At 38.0% G+C, this 20,024-nt stretch overlaps 1 protein-coding gene and 1 non-coding gene across 4 annotated transcripts in view; one reads left to right on the top strand and one right to left on the bottom strand.

Annotated features, from left to right (window-relative positions):
• Positions 1 to 20,024, bottom strand: part of RNF141 (ring finger protein 141) — a 48,613-nt gene that overhangs the window by 3,838 nt on the left and 24,751 nt on the right. For all 3 annotated transcript variants that reach the window (XM_004279194.4, XM_049713592.1, XM_033404537.2), the window contains 2 exons: positions 9,359 to 9,540; positions 4,357 to 4,464 (listed from right to left, as the gene is read on the bottom strand). In XM_004279194.4, coding sequence (XP_004279242.1) covers positions 4,357 to 4,464; positions 9,359 to 9,540 — 290 coding nt within the window. The remainder of the gene's footprint in view (positions 1 to 4,356; positions 4,465 to 9,358; positions 9,541 to 20,024) is intronic.
• On the top strand, positions 14,896 to 15,002 carry LOC117196389 (U6 spliceosomal RNA). The gene has a single exon (XR_004476552.1). It is a non-coding gene; the product is annotated as a U6 spliceosomal RNA (small nuclear RNA).

Raw genomic sequence — 20,024 nt, 5'->3', positions numbered from 1 at the left:
TGTCATAGAGGGAAAATATTTTTCTCTTCATCTCTCAGTGAAGTCTGAGACCAAAGTAATTAAATTGTATCAGTTGCTCCTTGGCTTCTGTGCAAAAATTTAGAAATCTGTTCCAAAAACTCAACGTGAAAGTACAGCTGGCATATATAATTCAGATTCATTTCTGGTTCCTCAGAGATATTTTTCAAGATAATTGTGTGCTTTTCTGTGCACAAAGTTACAATTTTAAAACAGTTTCTGGCCAATAGGGAACAGCTTTATCTTCCCACTTGAAACAACTAAAACACTGGACAAAATACATGAAATAATGGTTTTCAACACTAAGCATAAGATGACAAAAGATAATAACCCTGGAGAGATAGGAAGCAAAAGGAGGTGAGCCCTATAATTGCCCAGCTTACTGCCCTTGAGAGTTTCCAGGCTACAGAGCAAGCAGGGGAGACTGAGATGGAGCCCGGTAGACTCCCTGAGTTGACAAGTCAGAGCTGAGGACCTCGGGAAGCCAAAGCAGCTAGAGTTCATAGGGTGGAGTACTGCAAAGGAGAAAGCTACACAAAGGGAGAATCCCAGAGTCTACTGAAGGTCCCCGTAGATATATTCAGTAGAGTAATGATCAGTGTGTGCATGTGAGGAAACTACTCGAGGCTGTGGAATCACCCAAAAGGATTTGAGGGAACAGTAACCAAAGCTCACACAGGGCCTGGGACATTGCCTGTTCCCACCAGCCAGCATGGAAAACCTCATAATTTATGGAGCATTGGGTAGAGTACTCTGAAGTCTTGTCTCATTAGTGGGGCATAATTAGCTTCTAAACTAAACATCATTCTGGTCCTGCCTAACAAACCATAAAAGCAAGACTCAAAAGGATTAAACTGTTTCCAAGTAACTATATTCCAGAACAAAGCTCAAGAATATTTATACGTATACAAAAATATCCAGTACCCCAAAAGGTAAAAAAATCACAATGTCTGGCACCCAGTTAAGAACTACCAGTCATACAAAGAAGTATAAAAATACAACCCAAAATGAAGAGGAAAATCCATCAAAAGTAATCCAGAACTCACACAGATATTAGAATTAGCAGCAAGAAAATGAAAGGTTATGATAATTATATTCCATATATTAAAAAAGTAGAGGAAAGACAAACATATTAAGCAGAGATTGGAAGATATTAAAAACTTAAACTTCTGGATGAAAACTAAGATATCTCAAGAAAAAAATACACTGGGTGGGATTAATGGCAAGTTAGACATTGCAGGAAAAAAAGATTAGTGAATTTGAAAAGATATAGCAATATTAACTATCCAAAATGAAATACAGAGAAAATGACTCAAAAAAGAAGGAAAGGGCTTCTCTGGTGGTGCAGTGGTTGAGAGTCCGCCTGCCGATGCAGGGGACACGGGTTTGTGCCCCGGTCCGGGAGGATCCCACATGCCACGGAGCGGCTGGGCCCATGAGCCATGGCCGCTGGGCCTGCATGTCCGGAGCCTGTGCTCTGCAACAGGAGAGGCCACAGCAGTGAGAGGCCCATGTACCGCAAAAAAAAAAAAAAAAAGAAGGAAAATAGCATCAGTGAACTGTGGGACAACCTAAAGTGGTCTAATACATTAGTAACTGGAGTCTCAGAAGGAGAGGGGACAAAAGAAAACAGAAAAAAATATTTGAGAAAATACTGGCTGAAAAATTTCCAAAACTGATGATACTATAAACCTACAAATCCAAGGAGTTCAATGAACCCTAAGTGCAAGGAACATGAAGAAAACTAACGCACATCAATCAAATTGCTCAAAATCAGTGATAAAGGGAAAAAACCTTAAAAGCAGCCAGAGAAAAAAAGGCACATTACCTACAGAGGAAAAATGATGAGGATGAGAGCAGATTTCTCACAGGAAATGATGTAAGCAAGAAGGGGGGGGAGCAACATCATTAAAGTACTGAGAGAAAAAATATCAGTCTAGAATTCTATATCCAGAAAAAGTATCTTTCAAAAGTGTTTTTCACACACTTGATAAAATCCTATGGAATCTACAATAAAGCTATAAGAGCTAATAAATAAATCAGTAAGGTTGCACGATAGATTGATACACAAAATCTGTTTATTGCTAGTACATAGAAATACAATAATCAGAAACTGAAATTTAAAAATACCATTTAAAGTAGCATAAAAATTATAAAATACTTAGGGATCAATCTGTCAAGGATATGCAACACTGGAAACTACAAATATTGATGACAGAAATTAAAGAAGACCTAAATAAATCGAGAAATATACTGTGATGTGGGTTGGAAGACTCAGTATTGTTAAGAAGTTAACACTCTCAAAATTATTTAATGCAATCCCAATCAAAATTCTTATAGCTTTTTTGTAGAAATTGACAAGCTGATTATACAGTTCACACTGAAATGCAGAAGATCTAGAAAAGCCAAAACAACTTTGAAAAAGAACAAAGTTGGAGGATTAACACTCCCTGATTTTAAGACTTACAAAGCTACACTAACCTATGTAGTGTGGTATTGGTGTGAAATAGACAATAGGTCAATGGAACAGAATAGAGTCCAGAAATAGACTCACCTGTGCTTTAACAACTGATTTTTAACAAAGGTGAAGAGGCAATTTAGTGAAGAAAAGATAGTCTTTTCGACAAATTGTGCTGGAGCAACTGGAAAGCCATGTAAGCGTAAAATAAAAACTTTTTGATCCACATGTCACAGCATATATAAAAGTTAACTCAAAATAGATCATAGACCAAAATGTAAAACCTAAAAACTATAAATCTTTTGGAAGAAAAAATGGAAGAAAACCTTTGTATCCTTGGGTTACACAAAGATTTCTTAGATATGACAGTAAAAAATCATTATCCATTAATCACAAACTGAGAAATTGGACTTCATCAAAATTAAAAACGTCTACTCTTTGAAAGACATTCTTAAGAGAATGAAAAGATAAATCAGAGTGGGAGAAAATATTTGCAAATCATATATCTGATAAAGGACATGTATCCATAATACATAAAGAACTCTCAAAACTTAATACAAAACAACCCAATAAAGAAATGGGCAAAAGATCTGAATGAATACTTCACTAAAGATGAAATACATACAGATGGAAAATTAGCATAAGAAAAGATGCGCAGCAGCATCAGTCAGGAGGGAAAGGCAAATTAAAACCACAGTGAGATACCACTACACATCTATTAGAATGGCTACAATTAAAAGGACTGACAAATACCAAGTACTGGCAAGGTTGTGTGGCAAGTGGAGCACTCATACACTGCTGGTAGGAGTGTAAAATGTCACAGCCACTTTGGAAAACAGTGGGCAGTTTCTTAAAAAGTTAAACATATACCTACCGTATGATCTAGCCATTCCACTTCTAGTTATTTATCCAAGAAAAAAACAAAATGTATGTCCATAAAAGCAGTTGTCCACAAATGTACATTTAAAGTATATATAAAGGCAGCTTTATTTGTAATAGCCAAAAATTGAAAACAACCCGATGTCCATCAACGGGTGAATGGATAATAAATAAGCTGTGGTATATCCATACAATGAATACTACTCAGTAATAAAAAGGAAGGAGCTACTGATATATACTACAACATAAGTAAATCTTGAAATAATTATAATGAATGAAAAAAGCCAGACAAAAAAAGAGTACATACTGTATGATTCCATTTATAAAAATTATAGAAAATCCAAATTATTTTATAGTGATTGAAAGCATATTAGTGGTTGTCTGGGGACTAAAAGAAGGGGTGGGGGGAAGGAGACCTTACAGTGGGCATGAGGTAACTTTTGGGAGTGACAGATTTGTTCATTACCTAGATTGTGATGATGATTTTTATGGGCATATACATATATCAAAATATATCAAATTGTACGTTAAATATATGTAGTTATAACTGACATATTGTATGTCAATTATAAATTCTCCTGAACACTTGATTCTTATTTTGTAAAACAATGAGCTTGACTAGCTATTCTCTAAAGTCCTCTCCAGGTCCAATATTCAATATTCAAGGATTCATATTATTCTTTCTAATCATATATGGAGGAAAAAAGTAGAAATGAGGAGGAAAATAGAAGAAAAGGCGGAATGTTTGATTCTAGACTCTAGTCAGGCACAAATCTCCTTACAGCAAAAGTAAGTTGTCAAAACTAAGATACATCCCCACATTTTGTAAACTTTAGGTATAAAAATATTTTAACCAGTAGGAGGCATGTCATAAAATCCAAAGTACTAAAGAACAAAATCTCTTATACTTAACTATAATATTTTTGCATTTTTTGAAGTTTATTCATATACACTCTCCCTCTTGATCTTGGCCTAACCCATGAAGGCAGCAGATTACTTACCACTTGTCAATGCACTTCTGACAAAAGCTGTGAGCACAAGGCAGGATGAGGTCAGCTCGACCATCCATACAGATACAGCACTCCTCCTCGTCAGTCAGCTGCTTTACCCTGCAATGTGAAAACTGAGCTGGAGCAATGATATTCTCTGTTGTCACTGTGCAGTAAACTTTGTTTCCATTGCCTTAAAAAGCATTATCAAGCATCTATGTGCCCCCAACATAAAGCACAATACGACTCATGCAATATCAGAGTAAATTAACTTATCTTTTAGGGACAGCTAATATATTAGGGAAGAAGTACTAGAGGGGCAAATTCCATAAAGGAAGGACTGGATAAAAGATAAATCCTGAGATGGTTAAAAGGAAAATATGGACCAAAACTGGAAAATAACTTAGCCCATTTTAATCATATTGAATTTTTATAAATGAATTCAACCAATATATGATTTATGTACCATGCAGGATACAAAGCTTTCTAAAATAGGGATCCTGCCATCAGAGTCTTGTTATGCTACTGCTGATAATGGGCATATAAGTGAAAGAATAGCTTATTCTTAAGGATCAGGTGCTTGCTATATGAAATATAAAAAGAGTTAGAAAGCAAAGTTATTTGTCCTCAAAGAGCTCTTTCATCTTGGGAAGAAAAGAGATATTGAACCTTCTACTCCAGCCACAATTCTGAAGGCCCCTGAATGAGCCAAGGACCTTTGTATGTGGTGTTTTCCTTTCCTGGCATACTCTTGTGAGTTTGGTTAACTCCAACCTCAGTTACTCAGCTCAAGATACCATCTTCTCTATGCTCTCAAAACCAACATTTTCCTCAGTTAAAGGACTTAAATACTGTATTTTAATTGGCTATTTATTGGTTGGTCTATCCATACACTGTAAGCTCTTTGAATACAAGGAGTTTGTCTTAGGTTCTCAATACATGTTTCTTGAAGTGATTTTAATTTGCTTTTAATCTTTGTGCTATTCTGTAATTTTTAGGTTTACTTCATCAAGCATGTACTACCTTTTATAATTATACAAAAATTAAATGTTTCAAAGTATAGCCACTGGACTATAAGCTTCTTGAGGGTAGGAACTATCTCTAACATGTTTTTATTCCCTGCTGTGCTTATACCACTGTATATAAGACATTATATAGTACTTTAAAATCTGTCAATTTGTATATAGAAGATAAGCAAATGTCAAATGTGCATTACATGTAGTAAGTGCTAAGTAAAGAAGGAAGAAATGAGTATATTTCAAACTTGCTGGAAAGATGAGGTAGAAAAAATGATAGGATTTCGACAGACAGAGGACGTTCTATGTGAATAAACAAAGCTACAGAGGTAGGAAAAAAAAACCCCAAAACTCTGTATATGTGTGTAACAAGGAGGCTAGCATCATGCTCCGGGGAGAAAAATAAGAGAAAAGATTGCTTAAGTATAGCAGAGATAATCTGATCCTTGTATGTCAAAATAATAAGTTTAAACTTGTTCTGACAGAGTTTAATCAAGGGGAAAGTGAACCCCCATTGGAAATAATGCTGTAGGAGATTAATTGGGAGAGCAGTATGGAGGACAGTCTAGAGGGAGGAACACCAATCAGATCCTTATTTCAGCAATTCACCTGGGAGATAATTAGGGCCTGGTCTAAGCGGCATTACAAAAGACAAATCATCAGGATGTGGTAATAGATTAAATGCTATGCTTTAGCAATGCATAAAAGAGGGCAGCCCCTGAATTGAAATGGGGAAACTTAATGAAACCCTAGATGGATGTGGATCTAATGTTATTTGAATTTTTCTATATCTATTCATTTAAATGTTTAAATGCCTTTTAGGTGCCACGTATTGTGCCAGACCCAGAAGAACTAGGGTCTCTGCTCTTGAGGAGTTTACAATTTATGTCTAAGGACATGGACTTGGGTGTCAGCAGCAGAGAATATAATTGAATCCATAAACAGTGACAGAGTCCTGACGGTTAGAGTTTAAAACTGAGGAGTAGAGGGTTACAAAGAACAGCATTCTGGATGGAGGTGAAAGAAACAACAGGAGACACAGAAGCAGCCAGTAGAAGCTGTACTATGTTCACTTTTCTTGCTACCTTCCTAGCAATACAGTGACCAGAAGAAGGAAGGAGGAAGAGTCTTGCTCTGTTTGTCCTTATTAGACCACTTGTAAAGTGGAGAATTCAGTTCTCTGCCCCCTACCCTGAAAGACAAATTGACAAATAAAAGATCATCCAGGAAAGCCTCTGGGATATAGAAGAGACCTATACAAACAAAGGCCGAAGGAACTGGGGAGGCTTATCCTGGAGAACAGAGGCTCAGTGAGAATCTGTTTTCTGTTTTCAAGTATTTGAAGGACTGAAAGAGAGAACAGACTTGTTTGGTGGATTTCCAGAGGGCAGTGTCACTGAAATAAGTAGAATACAGTAATAATTTAAGAATAATGATAGTTAACTTTTACACACTTTTTTTTTTTTTATGGGCCAGGCACTGTTCCAAGCATTTTATTTATTTATTTATTTTTGGCTGCGTTGGGTCTTTGTCGCTGTGCGCAGGCTTTCTCTAGTTGCGGCGAGCAGGGGCTACTCTTACTTGTGGTGCGCGGGCTTCTCATTGCGGTGGCTTCTCTTATTGTGGAGCACGGGCTCTAGGCGTGCGGGCTTCAGTTGTGGCTCATGGGCTCTAGAGCGCAGGCTCAGTAGTTGTGGCACATGGGCTTAGTTGCTCCGTGGCATGTGGGATCTTCCCAGACCAGGGCTCCAACCCATGTCCCCTGCGTTGGCAGGTGGATTCTTAACCACCGCACTACCAGGGAAGCCCCCAAGCATTTTACATATATTAACTCACTTAACTCTCCCAAGAGTCCTAGGAAGTAGATCTTATCATTGTCATCCTCTTTTAAAAGATGAGGAAACTGAGGAAAGAGAGTTTAATAACTTGTCCAGAGTGACATAGTAAGGAGTAGAGCCAGGATTTGAACACAGGCAATTTGGTTCTAGAATCTGTGCTGTGCTGCCTTAGGAGAGCCAGATTTTGTCTCTGAGGAAAATAATGCAAAAGGGAAAATTACATAGTGATTAAAGCTATTTGTGAATCAAAAGGCTTGCCTTTCTGAGGCAGTGAGTCCCTTACAGCTGCAGGTGTTCATGTACAAGCTGGACTACCACTTGGCTAAATGTGGTTAAGTCTCACTATGCAAAGTGCTATCCATGGATGAGCAGTAGTGACAACACCTGGGAACCTGACAGAATCTCAAGCTCCTTCTCAAAACCAGTGAATATTAAAGTTTAAGAAGCACTCTAATATAGGATCTTCCTGCACCAGAGAGTACTAATGCAGAGGTTGCGACCATGGCTGTATTGCCAGACAGGCCAGAATGTGAATCTCAGCTAGGCCAATTTCTAGCCGTGTCATTTATTTGTCTAAACCTCAGTTTCTACATCTGTAATGAACCAATAATTGTATTCCTATGGGGTTGTTGTGATTTAATGAGTTTATACGTGTAAAGCACTCATCACAATGCCTAATACCCTACAAGTACTTAATAAATATAAACCACTAATAGAAATAGGCACCAGATGTAAGGCTGAACCAAATAAATACCTCTTAAGATCCCTCTCAACTTGAGAAGTCTGTTTTTCTATGAACTAAGTGTATCAGGGTGTAACAAAAAAACCCAAAAAACATACAAAGGCAAGAAGCAGCCCTAACCTACCAATCAGGCATTGAGTTTCCCAGTCTCAAGCGCACATGAAAAGGAATAACACTCTTACCTCCTTCATTACAATGACTGCAATAAGAAAAAAGTATTACTTTCAATTAATTTGCTACCATTGAGCTTAGTAAATACTATTTACTAGTAAATACTATTGTCAACTTTCAAAATACTCAAAAAAAAAAAATCACCATTCTGAAGAGGGAGAGGAAAAAAAGCAGGAAATCAGACGCCTGTCTTTGAAAGATTAACTTTACAAAATACAGGAAAGATAAGCCAAAATCCTGCCTATAATACTCTAAAACTCATTTGGCATTTCATCAGCAACACTTGTACAGCCCAAACGTAGAAAACCAAACAATCCTATTAAAGATAAACAGGAAATGATAAGTTAAAATACAATCTTACTACAACATAGTATTTGGAAACCAGGTGGTTAAGAATGGATCGGAAAATGCAACTGTAAATGGAGCAATAAAAAAGAAGTTCTTGTTAACCATATTCTTAACTTCAAGTTAAAAGACACTGTCAATTCAGATTTGTGCTGTCTACCCTGTATGACAATAAGACAGGATGTCAACATGTCTGGACCCACATAAGCCTTTTTCCAATGAGGCATTTATAAAGTTAAGTTATGGTCATGGTTGTCAAATGGCAACAGGTGGGAGTTTTCACATGCCAAAAGCATTACAGAGAAGGAAAAGAAAGTTTAGATAGAACAATAATATATTAGGCCTGAGTAAACAAGCACCATCACAGAAAATGCTGTCTGACTTCATTTCCTTCTGGTAACTCAGTACATGCAATATGTGCACCAACTACTTGTTCATTCCTGAATGGACTGCCAAGTCCTGGAGACAGTATTTACAATGTTAATGCTCCAATTAGTCAGATATCTTTAAGAAAAACTGGAATGGTTTTTGCCAGATTCTTGGACCTAATTCCCTGAAGAGCTTTGATTGTCTAAGAACCTAAATGCCTATTATAAGAGGGGTATTAAACTATATCCTTTGTCATTAAATGGAAGCAAGTAGAGCGGAGAGTGGATTCATGGAAACTAGATTGACAGAAGTATTACCTGGTGTGAGCCACTTTAGTTTTTCTTTAATTTGGCACTCTAACAATGTCCTGAAACACAGAATAATCCAAAAGCATATCTGGGATATAATATCAACTAAGACAAAAAGTAATGTGATTTAAGATGTCATGGAGAACACCAGCAAAAACATTAATGCGATTTCAGTACTTTGCATGTTGGAAAATAAGAGAAACATGGTATTTATGAACTGTATACCTTCCCATCCAAAGACTAGCCTGACAAGATGTTACAGATGATGAGTTTTCATCAGGGTCTTCAGAGGTGGAGCTCTGTGCCAATACTCCTGCTGCTTGACTTGTGATGTCTTTATAAAGCTGCATAAACTGGTACAAATTCATGATCCGTGATGCTTCCACAACGCCACTGCTTTTGTTAATCTAAAAATACAAAGAAAATGAAAAAAAAAAGTTGATAATTTTTTGGATCGATTTTTCCCAAAAAAGGGGAACAAATATTTAGTCAAACATCCTAGGAAACAGAAGTTTTCAAAGTTTGCAAATTACCTAACAAGAGAGCAAGAGTCTGAGCAAATGAATAATATCATGTCCCCTACATTTGTGGGGTTCAAAATATACAATATTATATCATGTGATACTCAAAATAACCTGTAGGGTTGATTAGCCATCATCCTGTTTAGTTGTTGAGGTCAGGCAACTTTCCCAGAATTAAGAAACTAATTTTAGAGATCAGTATTGACAATCCTTTTCATTTTAATTTATTTAAAGAATTTCTTTTTTTTAAAATTAAGGTTCAGTTTTTAAAAATATTTATGTATTTATTCATTTATCATTTATTTTGGCTGTGCCGGGTCTTAGTTGCGGTATACAGGATCTTCGTTGTGGCACGTGGGATCTTTAGTTGCAGCATGAATGTGGGATCTAGTTCCCTGATCAGGGATCAAACCCGGGCCCTCTGCATTGGGAGTACGGAGCCTTACCCACTGGACCACCAGGGAAGCCCCTATAGAATTTTTTAATTAAAGATTTATTTGAATCCAACAACCACATGCCATTCTACTATAACTGAAACAACAGATTTCCTTCTTGAATATCTTAAGTTCTATTATATACCAAAACTTACAATCTGGAGACATGAGAAAGTGAAGTACAATAGGTTATATTAAAAAGACATGATTATAGCAACATTTCAATATTTTGAATAAAATAATAATATTTGTAACTAGCATTTATTAATTATTACTTGAGAGGGCAGTAAGAGAAAAAACAGAATCAAGTATGAATCAGATTCCACTGTGAAAATGGTAGAACCATCTCCAGTAATCAGAAAATTCATTAAATTTGGGGAAGGTAAGGTCTCTACAGAGATGCAAATATGTAAGATTCTTTGTAATAAAAGACTATACATGGGGTAGAGAACAAATAAATAGCATTAAAGGTGACAGGAATTTATACAGGCTTACAAAATAAGACTTTCAGAGCTGAGGAAACTGGGCCAGTCTTCCTCTGGAACTGCACAGTTCAGAAATTAGGGAATAATTCATATAAACTTAGTATTTAATAGCAAAGCTCATCAAACTTCAATTTTTTAAATTGAAGTATAGTTGATGTACAATATAACTTACAGGTATACAATATAGTGATTCACAATTTTTAAAGGTTATACTCAATTTATAGTTATTATATTAGCTATATTCCCTGTGTTGTACAATATATTCTTGTAGCTTATTTTATACCTCATAGTTTGTACCTCTTATTCCCCTCCCTTTATATTGCCCCTACCTACCCACCCCTGCCACTGGTAACCACTAGTTTGTTCTCTATATCCGTGAGTCTTCTTTTTTGTTATATTCGCTACAAACTGTTATTATTATAATCATACAATTCACATAATATTTATCAAGTACCCATTATGTGGGTGTTACACGTACTATGTGCACTGCTCTAGGCACTGGTGACATAGTGTGTAAAAACCAGACAAAAATCCCTGTCTTCATGGAGGTTACACTATAGGTAGGAGAGACAGACAAATAAAATACAGATTAGATAAGATGGAAATAAGTGCTATGGAGAATATTAAACAGAGGAGAGAAAATGCTGAAAGGCTACAGGGAAGGCCTCACAGAGTAGGTGACATTTAGGAACTAAAGAGGTGCACGAATCAGTCATATGGATATCTGGGGGAAAGAGCATTCCAGGATGACAGTCAAGTGCAAAGGCAGAAGTGAATCTGGCAAGAAGCCAAGCGTGGCTGGAACAGAATGAGAGAGAGAGGAGTGGTTGAAGATAGGGTTAGGGAGTGAGGTGGGGACAGAATGTATAGAACTTTGCTGTTCATAGTAATGACTTTGGTTTTTACTCCAAGGGCATGGCAAGTCACTGGAGGGTTTTGAGCCAAGGAGTAATAAGATCTAATTTCATTTCAGATTATGAGTGGAATAGACTGGTTATTGTGCTGAGACTAGACATAATGGGGACAAGGGCAGAAGCAGGGAGACGAGTTAGAAGGCTATTGGAATAATTCCAGTGAGAGATGATGGTTGCTAGGAATAAGGTGATAGTAATGACAATGGTAAGAGTTGGTCACATTCTGAATATATTTTGAAGAGAAACCTGACAGGATTCACTCATACACTGACTGTGGGGTGGGTATAAGAGAAAAAGAGAAGTCAAGGATGACTCCAAGGTGTTGGTCTAAGTAAAAAGATGGATGAAAATAAAATAATTCATGAAGCTTCTTAACAGCCACCTTAGTCCATAATTTTAATTAACCCATTAATTTTTCTAATATTATTCCCACAAAGTATTCCATTTAAACATTATTTAGATTATTTTTTTATAATGTTTGAGTATAACCGCCACAGCAGATAGCAGATACTCAGGATAAGGTCTTACTGTAAATTGGCTTTTAGTTGCTTAAGATTAAGAAATATAAAATTTCAGTCTACTATCAGCTTTTTTTTTTTTTTTTTTTTTTTTGCGGTACGCGGGACTCTCACTGTTGTGGCCTCTCCCATTGCGGAGCACAGGCTCCGGTCGCGCAGGCTCAGCGGCCATGGCTCACGGGCCTAGCCGCTCCGCGGCATGTGGGATCTTCCCGGACGGGGGCACGAACCCGCGTCCCCTGCATCGGCAGGCGGACTCTCAACCACTACGCCACCAGGGAAGCCCTACTATCAGCTTTTTATACTGGACTTTAACTCTTTTTTTCTAATGTTAACACTGACTTCTCATAGAGTCTTTCAAAAAGAAACTAAGAAATGCAAATAAAACATTTCTTTAGATCTAAAATCAAGAAAAATTATACAAATGAAAGGTCTGATTGCCTATGTTTTTAATACTTTTGTTTTTCTAACTTAGAATCTTATTTTAAGGATGATGTTTAATCACCATAAAGATATAATGGTTAGAGATACTGAGGCAAAAAAAATTTTTTTTGACTAATAGTAAAATCAAACATTAATTCTGTGTTTGCCAAAGAAGAGCAACAGAAAACTAAGGGATCAGAAATCTGCTACATTCATATTCCTACAGTTTTCTACAATTTCTACTGGGCCCTTCAATGTGAGCTGAGTAATTTATAAAACAAAGATGGAGAATGTAATTTAGGTACTATACTATATCAATACACAAGGAAAGCTTCAACCTATCCCAGTCATTTAAAATGAGAATATTTCTTCAACAGATTTTTGTTCACTCAACATATATTGAGTTCTTACCAGGTACTAAGCATTACAGGCTGTAAGAGATACAAGGATGAATCTAGACAGAGTTCCTGCTCTCAGGAGCTTAATATCTTCTAGGGAAACTAAGAACCTAAACAAATAATTTTAGTCATAACGTAAAATTTAATCATGAAGTATAAATAAAGTGCTTTTGGAGTTTAGAAGAGCCAAAAGAATTTCTTTAGGTTAACTTTATGGATGAGATGGTATTTGAGGTGGACCTTTAAGGAGACCTCAAATTTAGACATGCAGAAATAAAAGATGTGGCAGAAACTACTGGCTGATTATCCAAATGCCATTCCCACTTTTTACTGTGCCAGTAGTGCCCTAATTTTGTTTTGGTGACTACCACTCCCTGAAATGACTCAGGAGTCAATCCTTGTTAGTCTCATCTAAATCAATCACAGTAATCACATCCCCTCTGCCAGTGTAGGTGTAAGAAGGGGAATGTGAGCTAATATTGACCCAATGAGTTTGAAAGAGGGATCTGCTAGGTCTTTGAATTAACCAATCGAGGAGGTACTTTATATTAGGGTTTCTTGATAAGTGAGAAAATAAATACTGTTTTTGTTTAAACTGGTGGAATAGGGTTTTTTTGTGACTTGTATCTGATGGCAATTTAAACAACAGAGGAACGGACATTCTAGATGAGGGAACTCAGTGAGCAGAGGCATCGAGATAGGAAAGTAACAGCTATACAGCCTTAAATTAGTTAAGCCTGGTGACTGCAAAAGGGGACAGTGGTAAAACAGAAAAGATAGCTTGGAGCCATATTGTAGAGGGCCTCAAATGCCAGGTCAAAGAGTTGGGACTATTTTGAAGCCAAGGAAGAATTGCTGAGGAATTTTAAACAGAAAAGTGATCTGATGAGAGCTGTGCTTTAGAAAGGTTATTCTCACAGCATCATAAACTAGAACTGAGGTGGAGTCAAGATGGCGATGTAGGAAGACGTGGGGTTAGCGTCTCCCCACAACTAGGGCGACTGCCAGCCAATGGTGGGAGACTCTGACGCCCAAGGAGATGTGAGGAACCCCAAAGTGAATTGGTAGGACGTATGGGGGACTGAGGCAAGAGGACAAGTGGAGGCCAGACAGGATTGGTGCCCCTGAGGCCAGGGAGATCAGGAGAGGCAGGCGGGAGGGACTCTCTGGGAAGAGTGGGAAAGGAGTGGGGGGCAACTGCCCTGCCCATTCGGGCCCGGGGAGGCTGATGAGGTCCCAGGCTGATCCCCTGCCCTCAAAATCCCCTCCAGGCCACATGGGTCCTTGGAGGTACAGGAGGGAGGCCAGAGGAGATCAGGAGAGGCAGGTGGGAGGGGCCCTCCCAGACCGGAGGAGAGGAGAAGAGGGCGTTTGCCCCACCCATTTGAGCCCAGGAAGCCTGCTGGGCTCCCAGGTGAGGTCTGCTGCCCTCTGAGACCAGGGGTGGGGGGCACACCTGGGCCCCTTCTGTTCCTTGAGCCTCAGCTCCACCCCCCCACAGCCCACAGGGCCTTTTCCAGCCCTGTGGGTCCTGAGCATTGTCCCTGCCCACCACCCAAACCTCACCAATGTTTAGGCCCCACCCTCCACAGCCAAGGCCTCCCCCCACCCTTTTTTTTTCTTTTCCTCCCTCCTCTTTTTTACTATTGTGGTACTGATGTACCTTCTGGTTGTTGAGTCATCTATATTTTCATTTTTATATTCTTCCTAGCATATCTGTTAGTTTCCTAGTCTAATTTTATTTTTTACTTTGTTATTGTTCTTTTTTTATTTTGCCACCCCAGGTGGCTGGCAGGATCTTGGTTCATGAGCCTGGGGTCAGGCTGAAGCTCCTGTGGTGGGAACTCCGAGTCTGAACCGCTGGCTAACAGAGAACCTCAGACCCCAGGGAATATTCATCGGAGCGAGGTCTCATGGAGTTCCTCATCTCGGCAGCAAGACCCAGCTCTAGCCAATAGCCTATAAACCCCAGTGTTGGAAGACTCAGGCCAAACAACCAGTAAGACAGGAATACAACCCCACTCATTAAAAAAAAAAAAAAAAATGAGATGGCAAAAAAACATGTCACAGTGCTCGCTTCGGCAGCACATATACTAAAATTGGAATGATACAGAGAACATTAGCATGGCCCCTGCGCAAGGATGACACGCAAATTCGTAAAGCGTTCCGTATTTTTACACATGTATATGTATAGCTGATTCACTTTGTTATAAAGCAGAAACTAACACACCATTGTAAAGCAATGATACTCCAATAAAGATGTTAAAAAAAAAAATATGTCACAGATGAAGGAGCAAGGAAAAAAGCTACAAGACCAAATAAATGAACAGGAAATAGGTAATTTACCTGAAAAAGAATTCACAGTAATGATAATAAAGATGATCCAGAATCTTGGAAATAGAATGGAGGCATGGATTGAGAAAATACAAGAAATGTTTAACAAAGATCTAGAAGAATTAAAGAACAAACAAACACAGATGAACAACACGATAACTGAAATGAAAAATACTAGAAGGAATCAATAACAGAATAACTGAGGGAGAAGAACGAATAAGTGAGCTGGAAGACAAAATGGTGGAAGTAACTGCCAAGGAGCAGAATAAAGGAAAAAAGAATGAAAAGAATTGAAGGCAATCTCAGAGACCTCTGGGATAACACTAAATGCACCAACATTCGAAGTATAGGGGTCCCAGAAGAAGAAGAGAAAAAGAAAGGGACTGAGAAAATATTTGAAGAGATTATGGTTGAAAACTTCCCTAACATGGGAAAGGAAATAGTCATCCAAGTCCAGGAAGCACAGAGAGTCCCATACAGGATAAACCCTAGGAAAAACACACCAAGACACATATTAATCAAACTAACAAAAATTAAATTCAAAGAAAAAATATTAAAAGCAGCGAGGGAAAAACAAAAAATAACATACAAAGGAGTCCCCATAAGGTTATCAGCTGATTTTTCAGCAGAAACTTTGCAGGCCAGAAAGGAGTGGAAGGATATACTTAAAGTGATGAAAGAGAAACACCTACAGTTAAGATTACTCTACCCAGAAGGATCTGATTCAGATTAGATGGAGAAATCAAAAGCTTTTTCAGACAAGCAAAACCTAAGAGAATTCAGCACCACCAAACCAGCTTTACAACAAATGCTAAAGAAACTTCTCTAAGCAGGAAACACAAGAGAAGAAAAAGAGTCACAAAAACAAACCCAAAACAATTAAGAAAATGGTAATAGGAACATGCATGTCGATAACCTTTAATGTAAATGGATTAAATGCCCCAACCAAAAGACACAGACTGGCTGAATGGATACAAAAACAAGACCCATATATATGCTGTCTACAAGAGACCCACTTCAGACCTAGGGATACATACAGACTGAAAGTGAAGGGATGGAAAAAGATATTCCATGCAAATGGAAATCAAAAGAAAGCTGGAGTAGCAATACTCGTATCAGATAAAATAGACTTTAAAATAAAGACTGTTACAAGAGATAAGGACACTACATAATGATCAAGGGATCAATCCAAGAAAAAAATGTAACAATTATAAATATTTATGCACCCAACACAGGAGTACCTCAATACATAAGGCAAATGCTAAAACCACCATAAAAGGGTAAATCAACAGTAACACAATAACAGTAGGGGACTTTAACACCCCACTTACACCAATGGACAGATCATCTAAACAGAAAATAAATAAGGAAACACAAGCTTTAAATGACACAATAGACCAGATAGATTTAATTGATATTTATAGGACATTCCATCTGCAAGTGGCAGAATACACTTTCTTCCCAAGTGCACATAACATTCTCCAGGACAGATCACATTTTGGGCCACAAATCAAGCCTCAGGAAATTTAAGAAAACTGAAATCATATCAAGCATCTTTTCTGACCACAACACTATGAGGTTGGAAATCAATTACAGGAAAGAAACTGTAAAAAACACAAATACATGGAGGCTAAACAGTGAGATACTACATAATCAAGAGGTCACTGAAGAAATCCAAGAAGAAATTTAAAAAATACATAGAAACAAATGACAATGAAAACACGACACCCCAAAACCTATGGGATGCAGCAAAAGCAGTTCTAAGAAATTGCTAAGTTTATAGCAATTCAATCTCACCTCAAGAAACAAGAAAAATCTCAAATAAACAATCTAACCCTACACTTAAAACAACTAGAGAAAGAATAACAAAGAAAACCCAAAGTCAGTAGAAGGAAAGAAATCATAAATATCAGAGCAGAAATAAATGAAATAAAAATGAAGAAAACAATAGCAAAGATCAATAAAACTAAAATCTGGTTTTTTGAGAAGATAAACAAAATTGATAAACCCTTAGTTAGACTCATCAAGAAAAAAAGGGAGAGGACGCAAATCAATAAAATTAGAAATGAAAAAGGAAAAATCACAACTGACACTGCAGAAATACAAAGGACTATAAGAGACTACTACGAACAACTATGTGCCAATAAAATGGACAACCATGAAGAAATGGACAAATTCTTGGAAAGGTACAATTTTCCAAGACTGAAGCAGGAAGAAACAGAAAATATAAACAGACCAATCACAAGCACTGAAATTGAAACTGTGATTAAAAATCTTCCAATAGGGCTTCCCTGGTGGCGCAGTGGTTGAGAGTCTGCCTACCGATGCAGGGGACACGAGTTCGTGCCCTGGTCCAGGAAGATCCCACATGCCGCGGAGTGGCTGGGCCTGTGAGCCATGGCCGCTGAGCCTGCGCGTCCAGAGCCTGTGCTCCGCGACGGGAGAGGCCACAGCAGTGAGAGGCCTGCGTACCACACACACACACAAAAATCTTCCAATAAACAAAAGCCCAGGACCAGAGGGATTCACAGGTGAATTCTACCAGACACTTAGAGAAGAGCTAACACCTATCCTTCTCAAACTCTTCCAAAATATAGCAGAAGGAGGAACACTCCCAAACTCATTCTATGAGGCCACCATCACCCTAATACCAAAACTAGACAAAGATGTCACAAAAAAAGAAAACTACAGGCCAATATCACTGATGAACATAGATGCAAAAATCCTCAACAAAATACTAGCAAACAGAATCCAACAACACATTATAAGGATCCTACACCAAGATCAAGCGGGATTTATCCCAGGGATGCAAGGATTCTTCAATATATGCAAATCAATCAATGGAATACACCACATTAACAGATTAAGTAATAAAAACCATATGATAATCTCAATAGATGCAGGAAAAGCTTTCAACAAAATTCAACACCCATTTATGATAAAAACCATCCAGAAAATGAGCATAGAAGGAACTTACCTCAACATAATAAAGGCCATATATGACAAACCCACAGCCAACATCACTCCCAAAAGTGAAAAAAATGAAACCATTTCCTCTAAGATCAGGAACAAGACAAGGTTGCCCATTCTCACTGCTACTATTCAACATCGTCTAGGAAGTCCTAGCCACAGCAGTCAGAGAAGAAAAAGAAATAAAAGGAATACAAATTGGAAAAGAAGAAGTAAAACTGTCACTGTTTGCAGATGACATGATACTATACATAGAAAATCCTAAAGATGCCACCAGAAAACTACTAGAATTAATCAATGAATTTGTTAAGGTTGCAGGATACAAAATCAATGCACAGAAATCTCTGGCATTCTTATACACCGACAATGAAAAATCAGAAAGAGAAATTAAGGAAACACTCCCATTTACCACTGCAACAAAAATAAAATACCTAGGAATAAAGCTGCCTAAGGAGGTGAAAGACTTGTACTCAGAAAACTATAAAACACTGATGAAAGAAATCAAAGATGACATAAACAGATGGAGGAATACACCATGTTCTTGGATTGGAAGAATCAATAATGTGAAAATGGCTATACTACCCAAAGCAATCTACAGATTCAATGCAATCCCTAACAAACTACCAATGGCATTCTTCACAGAATTAGAACAAAAAATTTTACAATTCGTATGGAAACACAAAAGACCCCAAATAGCCAAAGCAATCTTGAGAAAGAAAAACGGAGTTGGAGGAATGAGGCTTCCAGATTTCAAACTATACCACAAAGCTACAGTAATCAAGACAGTATGGTAGTGGCACAAAACCAGAAATATAGATCAATGGTACAAGATAGAATGCCCAGAGATAAACCCATGCACATATGGGCACCTAATTTACGACAAGGAGGCAAGAACATACAGTGGAGAAAAGACAGCCTCTTCAGTAAGTGGTGCTGGGAAAACTGGACAGCTACATGTAAAAGAATGAAATTATAGGGCTTCCCTGGTGGCGCAGTGGTTGATTGTCTGCCTGCTGATGCAGGGGACTCGGGTTCGTGCCCCGGTCTGGGAAGATCCCACATGCCGCGGAGCGGCTGGGTCCGTGAGCCATGGCCGCTGAGCTTGTGCATCCGGAGCCTGTGCTCCACAGCAGGAGAGGCCACAACAGTGAGAGGCCCATGTACAGAAGAAAAAAAAAAAAAATGAAATTAGAATACTACCTAACACCATACACAAAAATAAACTCCAAATGGATTAAAGCCTTAAATGTAAGACCAGACACTATAAACCTCTTGGAGGAAAACATAGGAAAAACACTCTTTGACATAAGCCACAGCAAGATCTTTTTTGACCCACCTCCTAGAGTAATGGAAATAAAAACAAAAATAAACAAATGGGACTTAATTAACCTTAAAGCTTTTGCACAGCAAAGGAAACCATAAACAAGACAAAAAGACAACACTCAGAATGGGAGAAAATATTTGCCAATGAAACAACAGACAAAGGATTAATCTCCAAAATATACAAACAGCTCATGGAGCTCAATATCAAAATAACAATCCAGTTAAAAAATGGGCAGAAGACCTAAAGAGACATTTCACCAAGGCAGACATACAGATAGCCAAGAGGCACATGAAAAGATGCTCAACATCACTAATTACTAGAGAAATGCAAATCAAAACTACAATGAGGTATCACCTCACAGTGGTCAGAATGGCCATTATCAAAAAATCTAGAAACAATAAATGCTGAAAAGGGTGTGATGAAAAGGGAACCTTCCTGCACTGTTGGTGGGAATGTAAATTGATACAACCACTATGGAAAACAGTATGGAGGTTCCTTAAAAAGCTAAAAATAGAACTACCATGTGACCCAGCAATCCCACTACTGAGCATGTACCCTGAGAAAACCATA

Source organism: Orcinus orca, chromosome 8 (genome assembly GCF_937001465.1).
Source record: "Orcinus orca chromosome 8, mOrcOrc1.1, whole genome shotgun sequence".
In the NCBI taxonomy this organism is placed as follows: Eukaryota; Metazoa; Chordata; class Mammalia; order Artiodactyla; family Delphinidae; genus Orcinus; species Orcinus orca.
The sequence above is the reverse complement of the archived record's forward strand: the minus strand, read 5'-3'. Positions and strand labels throughout refer to the sequence as shown.